Below are 19572 nucleotides of genomic sequence, written 5' to 3' on the forward strand. Positions count from 1 at the left end.
TGCCACAGGTCAGACACTGACTCTGCTTCTGTGTTCCAGTGTGGAGTTAGAAAACAAATGAGTAAAGAAACTAGATTGTTAGACCGATGGATGAGGCAGGAAATTAAAGCAGAGTCCTTGGGAGACTGACTGGGGGCTGCTTTAAGTCTGGTAGGAGGGAAGGTGACATTTGAGCTGAGTTTTTTAGTAGAGATGGCAAGCCTTGGATAGATGGGAGAACATTCCAGACAAAGATCAAGACTGAGAGAAGGAGGCATGACCCAGGAATAGGAGGCTACTGGTGTCCTGGTGGGGAGTATGGGCTTTGAACCTCTACCAGTATTTTTTTTACTGTTTGTTTGTTTGTTTGATTTTGTTTTTAGATAGAAACAAGCAGACAGAGTGTGGGAGACCACAGTACTGAAGGTTCCTTTAATGTGTGAGCCAGGCTTGAATCAGGTTCATTAGCCCAAGTACTAGATATTCATAGTGTGAGCCTGGGCAAGTGACTTAGCTTAGTATCTGGGCTTGAGTTTCCATGATGTCTATAACACACCACACTAGGATCGAATACTAAAGGTTGTTGGGAATATTAAGTGAAATGATATGTGTAATGTGCTTACAATAGTGGATATTGGGGGCCAGGTGGTGACACATTTGGTTAAGCACATGTTGCCTACCATGCACAAAAACTTGGGTTCAAGTCCCCAGTCCCCATCTGCTGGGGAGAGGCTTCAGATTTGCGAAGTAAGTACTACAGGTCTCTCTCTCTCTCTCTACATTCCCCTGCTTTATCAAAATTCTCTGTCCTATTAAATAAAGGGGGGGGAATGGCTACCGGAGCAGGCTCTGAGCCCCTAGTGATAACCCCAGAGGCAAATAAATAAAAACAGTAAAAATAAAAATTAGTGGATGAACAGCCTGGAGGCTTTTCTTAATTATTATTTTTTTGTGTTTTAGTCATTGTACTTTGCATCTACTGAATAAGAAGAGGGAGCTGAGGCCAGTGAAATATGCAGGGACTGAATTCCAGAGACTGTAGTCAGCTTTTCAGTTTTATCCCAATTACAGTGAAAAAGAGCTTAAGCAGGGAGCAGCACAATCTAGTTTAAAATTCTTTCAAGATCAACACCTGCTGCTGTTGAGGAAATGAATGGGAGGAGGTTTTTTTTCTCCCAAAGGTCATGTTATGAGAGGAAGCAGGTGCTTCAGTCTGGAGTGGTAGGCAGCCTTTCTTGTCCGTGCTGACCATTCTGTCACCTGCTCTGCAAATAGGTCCTCAGCAATTGCTCTCTGCCAGGAGCCAGCATGGGCATTGAGGCTGCAGTCCTCCTGGGGAGCCTCACTCGATCCCTGGCACATTAGGAGGGCCACTCTGTGACAGCTGCTCCCCACTTTGTCACTTTTACTGTATTTCTGCATCTGTAATGGATGAATTGGAGTCACGGTATAATGCAATGTGACAGAAGCCATCAGGGACTCCTCAAAGGGTGACATCCATCAGGCTTAATGCTTTAGAAAGGACATGGAGGCAGGGCTGGAAAGAGTCCACTAGTGCTGAATCTTGCCATACATGATGCCTAGGCTCAATCTCCAGCACTACATGGGAGATGCCATAACACGAGGGGAAGTTGCTATGATGTCTGCCTCCTTCTCTCTGGGTGTAAAGGAGGCCTTGAAATAGAGGAATTCATACATGTGCAAGGCCCCAGCTCAAGGAGAAGGAAGCTAGGTAGAAGCATAGGTTACTTATGAAAATGATAGCACATTCTGGAAGAAGGGGCCCTTAAAGTAGGAGCTTGGGAAGGCTCAAGTTGAAGATGGAATGGGGTGGGTGGGGCTGTGTTTATGAAGGCATGGTTGTAAGAGGTGCTGGCCACGAGACCTGGGAAGTAGTGCAATGCATGTGGTCTCAAGATTGATCTCCAGCATTGAATGTGCCAGAGTGATGATCTCATCCATTTTCTCCCCCCCTCCACCCACAAATTGAAGAATGAGGAGGAGGAAAGAAAGAAAAGGATGAAGAGGAAGAAGAAGGTTCAGGCAGTGATGCACCCAGTAGAGCGCACACACATCATGCCTGAAGATCTGGGACCTGGGTTCAAACCCCCACTCCCTCCTACCTGCTACCTGCAGGTGGGGGCACGGGGAGAAGCTTCGTAAGCAGTGAAGCAGTGACACGGATGTCTCTCCTCTCTGTCTCTTGCCTTCTATCAAAATAGAAGGGGAAATAAAGGAAAAGGGGACTGGGCAGTGGTGAACCAGTTAAGCGCACATATTACCAAGCACAAGGACCTGGGTTTGAGCTCCAGATCCCCACCTGTAGGGGGGATGCTTCACGAGTGGTGAAGCAGGTCTGCAAGTGTCTCTTTCTTTCCCCCTCACTGTCTCTACCTCCTTTCCTAATTTCTCTCTGTCCTATCTAATAAAAAATTAGAAAAAAGAGAGGGGGAAAAAAGGAGTCTGGAGGTGGTGAATGTAGAACAGGTAATCCTGTTGGCAAAAAAAATTAAAGTAAAGTAAAGGGACAAAATGACCACTGAGAGTGGTGAGTTATGCAGGCACTGAGCCTCAGTGATAACTTTGGTGGCAAAAATTTTTTTTATTAAAATTAGAAAAAATGATGACTATTTTGTTGCTATTTAGTCCTATAAGGCAGGATTATGACTGTTCTGTGCTTCATTTTGCTAATTTGTGTTTTCCAATTGTTTTTCAAATATGTATCACTTTTTAAATTGAAAATATTGGGGGGTCGGGCGGTGGCGCAGTGGGTTAAGCGCATGTGGCGCAAAGCGCTGGGACCGGCGTAAGGATCCCGGTTCGAGCCCCCGGCTCCCCACCTGCAGGGGAGTCGTTTCACAGGCGGTGAAGCTTGTCTGCAGGTGTCTATCTTTCTCTCCCCTTCTCTGTCTTCCCCTCCTCTCTCCATTTTTCTCTGTCCTATCCAACAACGAATTGCATCAACAAGGGCAATAATAATAACCACAACGAAGCTACAACAAGGGCAACAAAAGGGGGAAAAAATGGCCTCCAGGAGCGGTGGATTCATGGTGCAGGCACCAAGCCCAGCAATAACCCTGGAGAAGGAAAAAGAAAAAAATAAATAAATAAAAAAATAAAAAAAAAATTGAAAATATTATTTTTTGGAAGAGGCTCAGGTATTTATGATTCCACTGCTCTCAGGTTCACTTTTTCATTCATTTTATTTTAGAAAGAGTGGGGAGATAGAGGAAAAGAGAATGCATCTGGGGAAGTATTGTCTCTCTTTCTGGATGCTTCTCCTGGTGAGACTAGAAGGACCATATGGGCAGAGGAGACAGCATAGTGGTTCTGCAAAAGAATTTCATGCCTGAGCTTCCGAAGTCCCAGCATAAGCCAGAGCTGATGTAAGAAAAAAGAAGGAAAGAAAAAGAAAGACAGACCATGCATGGAAGACAGGTAGGAAGAGGTGTTCCAGCTTTTACCCCCAGAGTGATTATGCTTAGAGGGCATAGGTTCCCCCAGCCTCCCGCCATGGCATGAAACCTGAAGTAAATCCTGGGAATGTGAAAAGAGTTGGTTGTTGGATAGGACAGAGAGAAATGGAGAGAGGAGGGGAAGACAGGGGGAGAGAAAGATAGACACCTGCAGACCTGTTTCACCGCCTGTGAAGCAACCCCCCTGCAGGTGGGGAGCTGGAACCGGGATCCTTACACAGGTCCTTGCACTTTGCGTTGTGTGCTTAACCTGCTACGCTACCGCCTGACTCCCACGCAATGTGTTCTTAACCCGCTGTGCTATTGCCTGGCCCCCTTCTTCTTTTTGATAGAGACAGAAATTAGGAAAAGGGAGCTAGAAAGGGAGAGAGAAGGAAAGACTCCTGCAGCATTGCTTCACTGTGAAGCGTCCCCCCTGCGGCTGGAGACTGGGGGCTTGAACCTGGGTCCTTGCACATGTAATGTGTGCCACCACCTGGTTCCTCCGTTATTAATTTAAGAAAGCCAAGGTTATCTTCTTTTATGGAGTTGTTTTGAGAGAGGTGGTGCAGGGGATTGAACCTGCAACTTCTAAGGCCTCAGGCATGCAAGCAGGTGCGCCACCTGGCTGAGCCAACTCTCCAGCCCTCTTTGCTTTCTTAAAATAACAGCCCTTAGCCCTTAGCCCTCTTTTTCTAAGGCACCTAAAATGTGCCTTTTCTCTGCTGCATCTTAGGCCTTTCCGCGGAAGCAGGATCATAAAAAACAGCAATAACAAAAAACCTCAGGAGCACCCTCAGACCCGTTGTCCCCACCCGCGCCCCTCATTCTGGCTCTGGGTCTGCGTGCTCTAAGCGGATCCTGATCTGTTTGATTTGGGCTGTTCTTCCAGCAGCTCCTCAAACCCCTCTTGCCTGCCTCTGCCCCATTCCCCTCCCTCCCCCCCTCCCCAGCTCCCTTGCTTCCGCCTCACGCACAGGCTTAGCGGGACCCGCTGAGGAAAATCCCACAATCCCACCCAGGGACACCCGCTCATACACTTTTCTTTTCTTTTCTTTTCTTTTCTTTTCTTTTCTTTTCTTTTCTTTTCTTTTCTTTTCTTTTCTTTCTTTCTTTCTTTCTTTCTTTCTTTCTTTATTTCTTTCTTTTCTCTCTTTCTTTCTCTCTTTCTTTCTCTCTTTCTTTCTCTCTTTCTTTCTCTCTTTCTTTCTCTCTTTCTTTCTTTCTTTCTTTCTTTCTTTCTTTCTTTCTTTCTTTCTTTCTTTCTTTCTTTCTTTCTTTCTTTCTTTCTTTCTTTCTTTCTTTCTTTCTTTCTTTCTTTCTTTCTTTCTTTCTTTCTTTCTTTTTGTTCTGGGCTTCAGTTCTTCCGCCTCCGGGGCGGAGCCTCCTCCCGGTCACGTCCCGATTGTATTCCCTGGAGGAGCAGCCAGTGAAGACTGCCAGCTCAAGCCAAGCCAAGCTGGGTCCTTCCCCTCCTCCTGCGGCTGCCTCTCTGTACCCCGAAAGCACCGCCGCAGCCGCGCGGCAGCAGCCCAGGCCGCCACCCGCTTGGCCTGGATCCCGCTCCCTCGCGGCTTCAGCACCACGGACAGCGCCCCGCCCGCGCCCCCACTGCCCAGCTCGCTGCAGCCAGCCGGCTAGCTATGCCCGCGGCATGGCCCGGAGGCCCGGACCCATGGCGCAGCTGCTGCTCGGCGTCGGCCTTCTCGGGCTATACTCAGGTAAGAGAAGGGTGGGCTGCCAAGGGCTGGCTCCTCCCAGTGGGCTCCTTCCTGGGGGTTGCCTCCCTGGGAGTTGGCTTCTTCTCTGCTGGGGATGGTGGGAGAGACCCTCCAAAGGACGCAGGTAACACGGAGAATCAAGAATTCTAAAGGAGTGAGTGATGCAACAAAAAGATGGAAACCTGGGTAGAGGGGAACACGGTGGGGATTGGAGGGGTACAGAGCCTGACTGAAGCCGACATGCCGCTTTATGCCTTATGAACCATTATCTCAAGAACCCTGCAATGACACTGGGTTTCTGACTTGGGTCACTCCACAGGAACAAGGTAAGAAGGGATGAGAAGTGACTTATCCATTTTCTGGGTTAATAGATTTGGAAGGGAAGGAGCTCCCCTAGGAGCAGAAGGACTCTGAGGGGATGAGGTGTGTTCTTTCAGGGTTATAGGAGCTAGAATGCTGAGAGGGCAGGTGCAGCAAACCTGTGTGCATGGAACATGAAGTACATAAATGCCCCAACTATTCTTTAAAATTATATTTATCTATGAGAGAGAGAGAGAGAGAGATCACAGAACTAGGGCATCGTTGCCACATGCAATGCTGGGTATCACATTGAGGACTTTATATGTGAGAGTCTACTGTGCCACCTCCAGCACTGCACACCCCAACTATTCTACTGTATCCCAGTGCCTTGGGGTGAAGGGTCACATCTCAGTCACACATGGAGTCACACAATGTCACCTGCATGCATAGACTGATACTGAGTAGGAAGTGGAATGTGAACAATTGTTCCCTGTTAGCCACACTCCAGAAGTCTCAAATCATCAGTATCTCTTGAGAGAAACCATGACAAGAAATGTGTCTTTCCAGAGCACACTCTGAAGTCTGGCAAGAAAGGCAGGTGTCCATGGATCCTTGTATGGGATCAGAGGCTTCTGTGTGAGGGCATCTGGACTCAGAGAGGTGTCTCTTTCCTTAGGGGGCTTCAGAGGGACAACCTAAGCTTTCTGCTGGACCCTTAGGAGCAGCAGGAAGCTAACATCCTCCTCCAGTTGGGGGTCTACATTATTCTCCTTGCCTGGAGAGAGTGGGACCTTGGGCAAGTGGGCCTTCCTGGCCTTAATTACTTGCTTCCTGCCCAGGAGTCTGGGGTACAGACACAGAGGAGCGGCTGGTAGAACATCTTCTGGATCCTTCTCGATATAACAAACTTATCCGCCCAGCTACCAATGGCTCTGAACTGGTGACTGTGCAGCTCATGGTATCACTGGCCCAGCTCATCAGTGTGGTGAGTGTAGGTCCCCACTTACTGTCCCATCTACACAACACAATGTGTCCATACATGTGCTTGCTCCTTTTAAGTTCCCCAGATGCAGGGAGGTGTGTGTGTGTGTGTGTGTGTGTGTGTGTGTGTGTGTGTGTATGGGGTGGAGGGCTAAGCCAGCTATGTGGGGTCCCCAGGTTGGGGCATTCTTCTCAACTCTTTCCCTCTTCCCCACAGCATGAGCGGGAACAGATCATGACCACCAATGTCTGGTTGACACAGGTGAGTGCTCTTCCTACCCCCACCCTTCTTCTCTGAGACTTAGAACAAGTCAGACTCTGCAGGATGAACTTTTTTCTTTATAAAATGCAGATTCCTTGACTCATTTGTGCCAGTCAAATGTGAATGTGTCTCATGAGCCCTACTTGCTCAGCTGAGAAATCATTGTGAGGAGGAGATGATTTTTAAAAGCTTCCTCAGGCCACTAGAGACAATCTACCTGGTAAAGCATGTGCCTCAACAGTTCTTGCTGACCTGGGTTTGAGTCCTGACAACACAAGGGAGCACCATGGCTCTAGAGGAAGCTCTGCAGATACAGATGGTGGAGTGGTGCTGTAATGTCTTCCTTTCTCAAGTCCCTCTTTTATCCTCTACCTAAACAAACAAACATACAAACAAAAACATGTATATGGACTGGGAGTGGTGGAACTGTAAATATACAAGGCATTGGTGCCACAGCAAAAAGTCTTCCTCAGACCAGATGGGACCCCTCTGTTTTCTGCAGAACTTGGACCTTGCGCATTTGAGATTTCATTGCTTTCAGGCACACATTTTTCAAAGAGAGAGAGAGGGAGGTAGGGAGGGAGAGAGAGAGAGGCAAAATGAGAAAGAAATAGAAGGGGGCTGAGTGATGGTGCAACCAGTTGAATGCACACATTGTTTACAAGGACCCAGGTTTAAGACCCCAGTCATTGGGCAGGGGTAGATAGCATAATGAGTATGCAGACAGACTCTCATGCCTGAGGCTACAAAGTCCCAGGTTCAATCCCCTGCACCACCATAAGCCAGAACTGAGCAGTGCTCTGGGAAAAAAAAAAAAATCCAAAAAACAGTCATAACCTGCTGGAGGGAAGCTTCACGAGCAGCAAAGCAGTACTTCAGGTGTCTTTCTCTTTCCCTCTCTATCTCCCCTCCTCTCTCAAATTCCTCTGTCTCTATCCAAAATAAATTAATAAATAAGTAAAATAGAGGACAGAGAAACACCGTAGCACTAGGGCTTTCCCTGGTGGAATCTGGGACAGGTAACACCCACCCACAAGGCCTGCACCCTACTTGGTGAGCTCTCTCTCAGGCCCTAGGCCTACTCTTGTACTTTGATCCACCCTTTTTTTTTTATTACTGTCAGGGTTAGCACTGGGGCTTGGTGCCAGCACTAGGAATCCACATCTCTCAAGGGTCACTTTTTCCTTTTCCTCTTTTTTCCTTTCTATTTTTCTCATGGTATAGAAAGCAATTGAGAGGGAGTGGGGCGGTAGCACAGCAGGTTAAGTGCACATGGCGCAAAGCACAAGGACCGGCGTAAAGATCCCAGGTCGAGCCCTCGGCTCCCCACCTGCAGAAGAGTCGCTTCACAGGTGGTGAAGCAGGTCTGCAGGTGTCTCTCTTTCTCTCCCCCTCTCTGTCTTCCCTTCTCTCCATTTCTCTCTGTCCTATCCAACGACGACAATAATAGTTACAATAAAACAACAAAGGCAACAAAAGAGAATAAATAAATATTTAAAAAAGAAAGCAATTGAGAGGGGAGAGGGAGATAGAGAGGGAGAGAGAAAAATAAGACACTTGAAGACCTGCTTCACCACTCGAGATAAGTTCCTCCTGCAGGTGGGGAGTAGGTGCTTGAAACCTGGTCTTTGTGCTTGGTGATGTGTACCCTCAACTGGGTGTGCCATGACCTGGCCCCCTATATTTTGACCTCTTGACCTCCCTCACACACACAACCTAGAGCAGAGGCTGGTGGCTTCACCCATGTTCCTTCCCCAGGAGTGGGAGGATTACCGGCTCACCTGGAAGCCTGAGGAGTTCGACAACATGAAGAAAGTTCGTCTTCCTTCCAAGCACATCTGGCTCCCAGATGTGGTCCTGTACAACAAGTAAGTGTTCCTGAAGCACCAGGAAGGCCGGAGAAGAGGGGTGGGATGAAGAGGTAGGGAGAGTGCAGGGAGGGGAAGGGATTTGGGGATAGTAAAAGATCCTGGGCGGTGGTGGGGAGTTTAAATGGCTGGGATGTTGTCACTACACAGACAGACCCAGACAAAGGTGACTGGAGCCTTCCTGGACATTGAGGAACCCCAGTGTTTGGAGCTGCAGTGGAAAGCCAGCAGGCACCACCAGCCCCTGGGGCTAAGGCAGCCTAGGCAGAAGCTTCCTTGGGAGTTTAAATGAGTTCAGAGAAGCTTGAGGTCCCAGATTTCCCTCCAGGCTCCAACCCCTCTCCTGAAAAAAACTTCTTAACCACCCAGATCCAAGACCATTATGATGGATGGACTCCTGTTCTCTCTCCTTTCCCCTCTATTTCCTGCGACTCCTCATTCAGCCTTTCTGACCCCCCCCCACTTCTCCACTTCTACTAGCTCTTACAGTACAGAACAAGTGACAAGTGCTCCCCCTTTCCTTTTGTTTCTTTCTACCATTCTTTAATTTTATTTAATTTTTAATGCCAAAAGGTTATCACTGGGGCATGGTGCCCACACTACTAATCCACTGCTCCTAGTGACCTTTTTTCTTTCTTCTTGTTCTTTTTCATTTTGTAGGACAGAGAGAGAGGGAGGAAAGAGGAGACAGACAAGGAGAGAGAGAGCTGAAACCCTGCTTCACCACTTATGAAGCTTCCCCTCTGCTAGTGGGGACCAGGGGCTTGAACCTGGGTCCTTGTGTATGCCACCAGTCTTTTATATTGATTTATGAGAGAGAATACCAGAACATCATGCTGGCACATAAGATGCTGATGATTAAACTTGGAATCTCTTGTTTGAGAGTCCAGTGATTTATCCTTTCTACCACCTCCTGGACTGCTTTTTAAAAAAATTTTTTTTGTAGAGCCTTGAACATGTGATTTCACCATTCCCAGGCTACTTTCCCTTCATACAGAGACAGGCAAGAGAGAGAGGAAGAGACAGAAGCAACACTAGAGATTCCTTTGGTGCCATAGAACCTTCCAAGTGATGCTGGGCCCAGGACATGGGTGAGCTATCACCCTAGCTCACCTATTGCATCCTGGCCTCCCTTCCTCAGCCTCTGAGGGAGCCTCACAGACCTGAGCAGAACCCCTTCCTGCTGGATTCCAGCTCCATCATCTTACTTAGATCCCCAGATGATGTGTCCCTTGCCCCAGCTTGGGTTTCCCCATTGTGCCTCCCTCTGCCCTGCCCATCAGGGTGGGCTGGTGGTGGGGGGAACACCGGGGCCAGGCCAGGGCTGACCAGTGTTCTTCCTGCCTGCGGCAGTGCCGATGGCATGTATGAGGTGTCCTTCTACTCGAACGCCGTGGTCTCCTACGATGGCAGCATCTTCTGGCTGCCCCCTGCCATCTACAAGAGTGCCTGCAAGATTGAAGTGAAGCACTTCCCCTTCGACCAGCAGAACTGTACCATGAAGTTCCGCTCCTGGACCTATGACCGCACAGAGATTGACCTGGTGCTCAAGAGTGATGTGGCCAGCCTGGATGACTTCACACCCAGTGGCGAGTGGGACATCGTGGCCCTGCCAGGACGGCGTAATGAGCACCCTGATGACTCCACCTACGTGGACATCACCTACGACTTCATCATCCGCCGCAAGCCGCTCTTCTACACCATCAACCTCATCATCCCCTGTGTGCTCATCACCTCGCTGGCCATCCTGGTCTTCTACCTGCCGTCCGACTGTGGGGAGAAGATGACGCTCTGCATCTCTGTGCTGCTGGCGCTCACCGTCTTCCTGCTGCTCATCTCCAAGATTGTGCCGCCCACCTCACTCGATGTGCCACTGGTGGGCAAGTATCTCATGTTCACCATGGTGTTGGTCACCTTCTCCATTGTCACCAGCGTCTGCGTGCTCAACGTGCACCACCGCTCACCCAGCACCCACACCATGGCACCCTGGGTGCGCACGGTCTTCCTGCACCGTCTGCCAGCCCTGCTTTTCATGCAGCAGCCGCGCCACCGCTGTGCCCGCCAGCGACTGCGCCAGCGGCGACGACAACATGAGCGCCAGAGTGCTGCAGCAGCCCTGTTCTTCCATGATGCCCCCGGGGCCGATGCTTGCACCTGCTTCGCCAACCCGGGTGCAGCTGAGCCCATAGGGACCGGGCCTCCGGGGCAATCAGGAGGGACGTGTGCCTGTGGCCTGAGAGAGGCGGTGGACGGTGTGCGCTTCATTGCTGATCACATGCGGAGTGAGGATGATGACCAGAGCGTGAGTGGGGACGTGGGGACTGTAGGGATCCTGGGCTGGCCAGGCTGGGCAAAGTGTAGACCAATGGGTGCGTGTCTGTCTGTGCAGAACCTGCTCTTGCTGGATGTGGCTGCAGTGGGGCAGGGGACCTCATGGCTCTTTGGGTCACCCTCAGGTGGGGAGGGCAGGCAGGACAGCTAGAGGCCTTCCTCTGTGGTTGTGACCCCTGCAAAGCAGCTGTTCACTGCCTGCACCCCCAAGTCCTTGTTGCTCATCTGCATAAACCAAGGGAGTCTCTTGTGTATCAGGTATCTGTGTGTGTGTTGCAGGGGGTCTTTTTTTCCCCTTCTTCCCAGAACACTGCTTAGCTCTGGCTGATAGTGGTGCATGAGAGTCTCTTTGCATTACCAGTATGCTGTCTCTCCAGCGCTGGCAGTGGTGGTGGGGGTAGGGTTGTCTTTAAAAAGCTCCAAGCTCATATTCCAGGCAGACCACTGAACCTCAAACCCACACCCCTCTTCTGCTCTTCTGACTTGGGTGGTCTCTTAAAATATTTATGAAGGTATGGGGGGCAAGTAGAAAAGAGGATTTCCCAGCCCTCCCCTGCTTTCTGCACCTTTGTGCTTTCTGAAGCAGCTCCTGAGCAGCAACTCCTGTGATCTCTGTATCTGGGAGCTGCTAACTGTGATGGGTTGATACTGCCACCATGGTCCTCAGGTACCTGGCTGGTTTCTGGTTGGGGCTCAGTTGTTGCCATGGTGACCTGCTAGGTTTTCACTCGAGACTGCACCATCTTTGGTGGGTGGGGCTGTGTGTTGGAGTCTGGCCTTTCTGTTATTCTGGAGGTGGGATAAGGGATTGGAGGGGGAGCCAGGTGCCCAATGAGCAGGCAGTGACCTACTGGGGTGCTTCACAGGCACCTTGACCTCAACAGGGTCAAAGCTGAGCCTTGTGTGCATAACCACAGCCATCTAGCTCCTTGGCTGATGATGTTGGGGATTGAACTTGGGAATTTTGAGCCTCAGGCTTGAAAAGTCCTTTTGCATAATTACTGTTCTATTTCTCTCACCCCATTATTTCATTTGTCACCACTCCAGGCTGACCTTTTTTTCAGACATAAAGACAGGGAGAGAGGGAAACACACCAAACACCAAAGCTTTTCCCAGTGCTGGGGTCACAGGGATTCTGCCTTGAACCTACCATAATTAATTTTAAAAGATTTACTTATTTCAGAACACACACACACACACACACACACACACACACACACACACACACACACCCCAGAGCACCACTCCACCTCATGTGTCAAAGGAGGATTCTGGTGCCTTCTGCTTACAAATTCTAAGCTCTCCTTCTGATCTTCCATGGTTGCACCACTTTTGAAATCAGTTAATGAGCGAGAGAGAGAAGAGAAGAGAAGAGAAGAGAAGAGAAGAGAAGAGAAGAGAAGAGAAGAGAAGAGAAGAGAAGGAAGAGAAGAGAAAACACACATAATAGAGGATCACTTTGGTACATGTGTAGCTGGGGACTGAACTCAGGATCTCATGCTTGAGAGTCCAACCCTTTATCCACTGCGCCACTTCCAGGGCACAGTGACTTCTGCAATACTGTTTGAGAGCAAGTTGCAGACACAGTGAGACTTAGTTCCACATATTTCTTTTTTTTTTTCCTCCTGGGTTATTGCTGGGGCTCAGTGCCTGCACCATGAATCCACTGCTACTAGAGGCCATTTTCCCCCCTTTTGTTGCCCTTGTTGTTGTAGTCATTATTGTTGTTGTTGATGTCACTTGTTGGATAGGACAGAGATAAATCAAGAGAGGAGGGGAAGACAGAGAGGAGAGAAAGATAGACACCTACAGACCTGCTTCACTGCTTGTGAAGCAACTCCCCTGCAGGTGGGGAGCCAGGGGCTCGAACCGGGATCCTTATGCCGGTCCTTGCGCTTTGTACCACGTGCACTTAACCTGCTGCACTACCGCCCGACCCCCAGTTCCACATATTTCAGTGTGTGTCTCTTAAGAAGGGGGACACTGTTTTCTTGCATAAGCAGATTCAGTGATCAAATTCAGGTTAAGTTAGTATCCACACAAAACCTTAGTCTAGTAGAAAGCTTGTATGAAAAATCTTCAGTTGTCTCAGTAAATGCCCTTTGAAATGTTCCCCACCTCAATCCAGGATCTCAGATTGCACACAGCTTTCCCCATCTCTTTGGTTTTCTCCAGTTTGGAACAGTTCCTCAGCTGTTTTTCATGGTATGGACATTTTTGAAGGCTACAGACCAGTGAAAGGTCTTTTGGTTTGGGTTTATCTTACTTTTGTTTTTCAATTTACTCCTGAGGTACTTAGCACATATTAGCTTTATATATATATAATATATATATATTATGTATACATAGATATATATTATTGGGTAGAGACAGAGGAGTTAAGAGGGAGAGGGGAGACAGAGGAGAGAGACACCTGCAGCACCACTTTACCATTCATAAAGCTTCCTCTCTGCAGGTAGGGACCAGGGGCTCGAATCTGAGGCTTTGGGGATGGTAATGTATGCTCAACCCGGTGTGCCACCACACAACTTAGCTTTAATGTCACTTCTTCCAAGATGTCATCCCAGAATTCATCCTAAATTTTATCATCATCCCTTTAAGTTGTTCCCACTCAGTCCTTTTCCCCTTATAACTACACTTGGGTGTGCAATATTTGACCTTTGACTTATTTTATGTCTGGTCTCCTCAGTAGACCACTAACCACAGGGTATATATATATAGAGGGGGGGGGGGGAGAGGGAGAGGGAGAGGCTGGAAGGTAATGTAGTGGATAAAACATTGGACTCCCAAACACTGATGTCCTGCGTCTGATCCCTGGTATCCATGGGTCAGAATGATGCTATAGTTCTCTCCATCATTAATCAATCAATTTTAAAATTAATTTAAATAAATACATTTATTTTGGCCCATTTGGTGCTGGGGATTGAACTCAGGACTTCCATGTTTGAGAGTCTTGTGCCTTATCCTGGGTTACCAAACTTTCAGACTTCTAAAAATATTTGTTAACAAAATGTATTAGAAAAATAAATAGGGGGCCGGGTGGTGGCACACCTGGTTGAGCGCACACGTTACAATGCGTAAGGACCTGGGTTTGAGCCCCCAGTCCCCACCTGTAGGGGGAAAGCTTTGTAAGTGGTGAAGCTGTGCTGCAGGTGTCTCTCTGCCTCTCTCCCTCTCTATCACCCCCTCCCTTTCGATTTCTGGCTGTATCCAATAAATAAAGATAATAAAAAAGAATTAATGTTAAATTAATTTTGTGAACAGTACACTTCCCACTGCTCCACCTCCAAAAAGGGGGCTTCCTGGAAAGAAACAAAGGAGGAAGAGCAAAGATTTATTATTATCATTATTTTAAACTAGAGAAAGAGACAGAGACTGTCACAGCACTGAAGCTTTCTTCAGTGTGTGAGGGCCAGGAGAGAACCTGGATTGTGCTCATGGCAAAGCAGCACACTACCCAAGTGAGCTATTCACCCACCTGATTTATTTACTTTTAATGGAGAGAAAGCTAGAAAAATCAGAGCATCACTCTGGTACCATACTTGTGCAAGTCTGATGCTCTACCACTGAGTCACCTCATAAAGTTGCTGAAGCCCCAAATCCTAGTTTTCTGCTTTGCTTTACCCCCACCCCCACCCCCACCCCCAGTGCAAAACAAATAGATCCCACCTACTGTAGGAACAATGGATTCACCCCATGGGAGGAGGAGCTTACAGCTAGGGGGCAGCTCTATTCAAGAGTGAGTGGGGTGGGCTGCCCTTGTGACTGGCCCTGGCACTGCAGGGGCTTTTCTCTATTAGACTTACCTGCACATCCGGAGCCCCTCTGGGGCCTGTATGCAGGTGGCAGGGTCTCCTCTGCAGGTGCACAAGGAGGGAGGTGGGCAGAGGAATCACTCACTCATCCATTCTTGGATGCAGCACCGCTCAGCACTTTTTTTTTTCTTTTTTGCCTCTAGGGTTATTGCTGGGGTGCCTGCACTATGAATCCACTGCTCCTGGAGGCCATCTTTTCCCTTTGTTGCCCTTGTTATCATTGTTGTTATTGCTGTCGTTGTTATTAGATAGGACAAAGAGAAATTGAGAGAGGAGGGGAAGACAGAGAGGGGGAGAGAAAGATAGACACCTGCAGACCTGCTTCACCACCTGTGAAGTGACCCCACTGCAGGCGGGGAGCTGGGGGCTCCAGCCTGGATCCTTATGCCTATCTTAGCGCTTTGCACCATGTGCGCTTAACCTGTTGTGCTGCACTACTGCCTGACCCCCTGAGCAGCACTTTCTATCTCCAGTGCTGGGACTCCAGAGACAAGCCAGATGAACCACTCCCTACCCCATCCCCCTCTCCCAAGTTTAGGCTGTTGCTGACTTCTCTGTGTGTGTGCTCTGAAGGATATATAGAAGTCCCCTAGTTCCCTAGATAGAAAAGAGTCAGAATTATTTTATGTTTTGTTTTAATGAGAGATAGTGTTGGTATGCTTCTAAAACCCCTTCTGTTTCATTGGTTTAATCCCCCCTGCTTAACACTGTATTCTATTTACATAACCACTGTTAACTAAGCACCGCCCTGCCTGCAGGGCATTGGTTTAATCCCCACTGGTTCATGATGTCTTTTTGTTCCGCCCCCTCTTGTAGTACACCCTGATTTGCACCAGTCACTTTTCGCTCCACCCTCTCTACGCCACATACTGTTTCCACCCTACTTGGCAAGTATATATATATATATATATATCTCGACAGGATTGTAATTATAGTTAGTTTAGTTTAGATGGCTTAGATTGTGCTGCGTTCCACATGAATAAAGAGATACTGCGTACAGCTCAGCCATGGGTCTCTGGTCATCTGTCTGCCGCCCGTGAAGCTAGCCCAGCAAGAGAACAAGGAGAGAGACAGAGACACCCCAGAGCACTGCTGGACTTGATGCCTGCACTATGAATCCACTGCTCCTGGAGCCCATCTCCCCCCAACACTTGTTGTTGGACAGGACAGAGAGAAATTGAGAGAGGAGGTTCCCTGCAGACCTGCTTCACCACCTTTGAAGCGACCCCCCTGTAGGTGGGGAGCCGGGGGCTCGAACCAGGATCCTTGCGCTTTGCACTATGTGTGCTTTAACCCAGTGTGTTACCACCCAGCACCCTGTCTTCTGCTTTTTAAAAATGTTCAATATTTACTTTTTTTTTTTTTAAATGAGAATCTATCCAGAGCATCACTCTGGCACACAGGATGCCAGAGATCAAACACAGAACCTCATGCTTGGGGGTAGATAGCATAGTGGTTATGCAAAGAGACTCTCATCTGAGGCTCCAAAGTCCCAGGTTTAACCCCTGCATCACCGTAAGCCAGGTTGAGCAGTGTCTGGTAGAGAAAAACAAACAAAACAGACAAACAAAAAACCAAAACACCACCTCATGCTTGAGAATATATAGTAGTACCATATATCCTCCCCAGCCCTCAGACCACAAGACACTCTAGGCAGAGAGGAATCCCAAGGGCAGAGACACCTGGGGAGGACATATGGGGCTTAGCTGAGGTGACTGTGTAGGAGGACAGACTACGATGCTGTCAGACTGTAGAGCTGGAGGGCAGTGGGGCTTCAGTGGGGTATCTAAGCAGGTAAGAGCTGGTGCCTTGGCACTGATTCTGGGGCACTGTGTGTGTGTGTGGCTGTCCTGCCAAGCCCATCCTACCTGTGACTGACAGCCCCTGTCCCTCTGCAGGTGAGCGAGGACTGGAAGTACGTGGCCATGGTGATTGACCGCCTGTTCCTGTGGGTCTTCGTCTTTGTCTGCGTGTTTGGCACCGTTGGCATGTTCTTGCAGCCTCTCTTCCAGAACTATAGTGCCACCCCCTTTCTCCATGCAGACCATGCTCCCAGCTCCAAGTGAGGTCCCAACCCTCCTGTGCTGCCCGTCACCCTGTGGGGTGGGGCAGGGCTGAGGGGCATCTTTACCCAGATCCTCCTTTCACTTTCCCTGGAGTCACCCCCCCATCCCCAGTCTGGAGGCCAGTAGCTGTCCTCCCTCCGGTGCCAACCCAGGTGGGCAGTAGATGCCTGAGGGGTGAAGCCTGAAGAGAAGCCAGAACAATCCACTGCCTCCAGGCTTGCCTCCCCTCCTCCCAGGTTATGGAGGGGCAGGGTGGGCTTCCCACCTGCTAATGGGTGGCTGAGGTAGAGCAGGTGGGCAAGGATGGAGTGAGAGATGCTTCTGTCCCCCTTGACCCTCCAGCTCCCCCTTCCTTACTTGCCTGGGCCAGGTGGGGTCCTAAGTGTCTCTGTGACCTGCTCAGAGCCCAAGGTCCCAAACCTGAGAGCTGTGTGACAAGTGCAGGTTCATGTGTTCACACCTGAGTTGGCCCAGGGTTGTTGTCAGGGTGGCAGCTGGTAGTGGCCCCGCACTTCTGTGCGTGTTCAGGTGGGACAGGGCCACTGCCCCGTCAGTACTGCTTACTCTGTCCTTCTGGCTATACTTCTACCTGTCCTTCCTGCTGGGGACACCCACCACCCCCTGCCAAGAGCAGACTTGCTGCAGAAGGAACCACCTCAGAGACCCCCACCCCCACCCCAGGCATAGCCTCTGGCTCCCCCTGGAGGCCACCCAAGTAGCCACTGACTTGGGGCTCAGGGCCTGTGGAATGGGGTCCCTGTGGCTGTCACTGGGGTATCCTTCCCAGGCACACCCATACTGTGTCTCCTCCTTGAGCAAACCAAGTCCCCTAAAACAGAACCTGGATTTGGGAGAGCCGACAAGAGACAACTGGGGGTAGGGAACTCCAGGATTACTTGGGTGGACATCTGGAGTGTCCTTAGTGTTCGCCTGCCATCCCCCACCAGTGGAGCCCTGGCATGCGCCCCATCCCAAAGGGCAGCTGTGCTCCAGCAGCTGTGTTCAGGGCCAGGATGCGCTGGTCTTTTCCCAGCAGGGAGCACGAGAAGGGCCTCAGAGCGATGAGCGTGTCTCTATGCATCTAGGGCCCTGCCTTGCATTTCCCTCACTTCCCAAATCCATAGGCCTGGGGAATCTTGGTCACCTTCTCACTAGGAGCCCCTCTGTCCCACCAGAGGGCCCTCCATCACTCCTCCCATCTTGAGAGTGTCCGGGCAACTCCTTGGTCCTTGCTGTGCCTCCTCTCCTCCCTCTGCTTTGGACAGATTTGGGTACCTGGTTCAGTGCTGGGCACAGGCCACAAAAGGGTGTGGTGGGGGTAGCAGCAGGTGGCTCATGTGGTACTTGACATGAACACCCAGGTTTGAGCCCCTGGCTGCCACATGAGAGTACCAGCAGGGAGGAAAGCTTCACGAGTGTTGGAACTGTACTGCAGTCTCTCCTGTCTTTCACTCTTTCTCTCTCACACTTTCTATTGCTCACCATCTAAAAAGAAAAACTATACAGCCACTGGGAGTGGTGGCATTTTGCAGGCAAGGGTTGGGGGGGTGGGGTGGGGGAGACACTGTGTTGGAGTCTTAATGTGGTGGCCTTGTGAGTGGGTGATGAGGTAACACAATGGCTGTGTCCCCGCGGGTCCCACTCCTTTATCTCTGAAATGAGGCCAGATAGACTGCAGCTGCCTCAGCTGCAGCAGGAGGGGGCAGGAGCAGGGCTGGAATGAAGTCACTGAAGACTTTATAAAAGATAACACACATCACTCCCCTCCCCATCAAGGGCATTTCCTACAAAGGAAGGGGACATGCTAGGATGGGGTGAGGCTGACAGCCAGTATCCCTGAGCCTAGGTTCAGCTACAGCTTGCCAGGGCCTGCTCTGCCCTCCCTACAGGGAGGGGTCTCTGGTGGCATGAGGCCGAGAGAGCAAGACTGCAGGCACAGTGACACAGCCTACACTTCTTAGTCTTCATCCCCGTAGGCCAGAAGTCAGTGACTAGCACATACCTAAGGGAGTGTAGTTCCTGAGATGTTAGAACACCTCACACCCCACCCTGGGTGCCCCTGTGCCCCCACACTGGCCTCAGCTGCACCCTGGGGCCTTTGCACTGGTCTAGCCCACTCCAGGCTGGAACTTAGAAACCCGAGATTCTGGTAAACACAGTTGTTTCTAAAGGTGTGTGGTCTCTTTCTTATGCTTTTTTAAGGGCGAGTTGGGGGGTGACCCTCACATGACAGGGTTGGCAAGTGTGTGGAGAGAGAGAATGCTGGGGAGGCTGGCTTAGCCCTCATTGCCATCCAGGGGCCTCCTGAGTGCAGGGGTCAGCCAAGTGGTGGGCCTGGAGTGAAAAGAAGCAGTCGGAGGAAGAAAGGGGTGGCAGCGGTCAGACTGTGGAGGCTGGGTGGATGGGGGTGGTAGTGCCAGGCTGCCTCCTTCTGCACCTGTACTGCAAAGTCAGCTGAGTCAATTTCCAGAACTCTGGCTTCTCCTGGCCCCAGGCCTGTGGATGGAGTCACTCCCACCCCTCCCATGTAGGGCAGGGTGGACAGCACCCAGAACACTGCAGAAAAGCCCTCCTGAGCTTCTGCAGGAAGCTTCTCAGTGTTGTGTGTGACTTGCCTTTCACCTCTTGCATAAGCAGAGAAGGTGTCCGAGGGGCTGGGGCCTCACGGCAGGAGAGAGACAACCCTGTGCTGACTCAGAAACCCTACAGTGGGGCCAGGTGGACAGCACAGTGGTTTACACAACAGGATTTCTTGCTTGAGGCCCTAGGTTCAATCCCTGGCACCACTGTAAAG

General features: G+C 50.0%; 2 protein-coding genes across 5 annotated transcripts in view; both read left to right on the forward strand.

Moving 5' to 3' along the window:
- IL6R (interleukin 6 receptor) overlaps nucleotides 1-19572 on the forward strand; it is a 271403-nt gene that overhangs the window by 175260 nt on the left and 76571 nt on the right. The gene's annotated exons all lie outside the window — the stretch shown is intronic.
- On the forward strand, nucleotides 1954-18948 carry CHRNB2 (cholinergic receptor nicotinic beta 2 subunit). Of its 4 annotated transcripts, XM_060201522.1 has the most exons (8): nucleotides 1954-2115; nucleotides 4796-5155; nucleotides 5431-5481; nucleotides 6295-6440; nucleotides 6654-6698; nucleotides 8457-8566; nucleotides 9920-10868; nucleotides 16611-18948. In XM_060201522.1, the coding sequence occupies exons 2-8, from the start codon at nucleotides 5089-5091 to the stop codon at nucleotides 16776-16778; spliced, it is 1536 nt and encodes a 511-aa protein (XP_060057505.1). In that variant the 5' UTR covers nucleotides 1954-2115; nucleotides 4796-5088; the 3' UTR covers nucleotides 16779-18948. The 4 variants fall into 4 exon arrangements, with proteins under 4 accessions (XP_060057505.1, XP_060057506.1, XP_007525410.1 ...); XM_060201523.1 differs by lacking the exon at nucleotides 1954-2115 and having other exon boundaries at nucleotides 3699-5155; XM_007525348.3 differs by lacking the exons at nucleotides 1954-2115; nucleotides 5431-5481 and having other exon boundaries at nucleotides 4492-5155.

Source organism: Erinaceus europaeus, chromosome 11 (genome assembly GCF_950295315.1).
Source record: "Erinaceus europaeus chromosome 11, mEriEur2.1, whole genome shotgun sequence".
NCBI lineage: Eukaryota > Metazoa > Chordata > Mammalia > Eulipotyphla > Erinaceidae > Erinaceus > Erinaceus europaeus.

What these genes read in the sequence shown, in the direction of transcription:
- CHRNB2 (XM_060201522.1), top strand. Translation starts at nt 5,089, where the DNA reads ATGGCCCGGAGGCCCGGACCCATGGCGCAGCTGCTGCTCGGCGTCGGC. An exon ending in CCTTCTCGGGCTATACTCAG is followed by an intron (nt 5,156 to 5,430) that starts GTAAGAGAAGGG and finishes CATTATCTCAAG; the next exon opens with AACCCTGCAATGACACTGGG. An exon ending in TGGCCCAGCTCATCAGTGTG is followed by an intron (nt 6,441 to 6,653) that starts GTGAGTGTAGGT and finishes TCTTCCCCACAG; the next exon opens with CATGAGCGGGAACAGATCAT.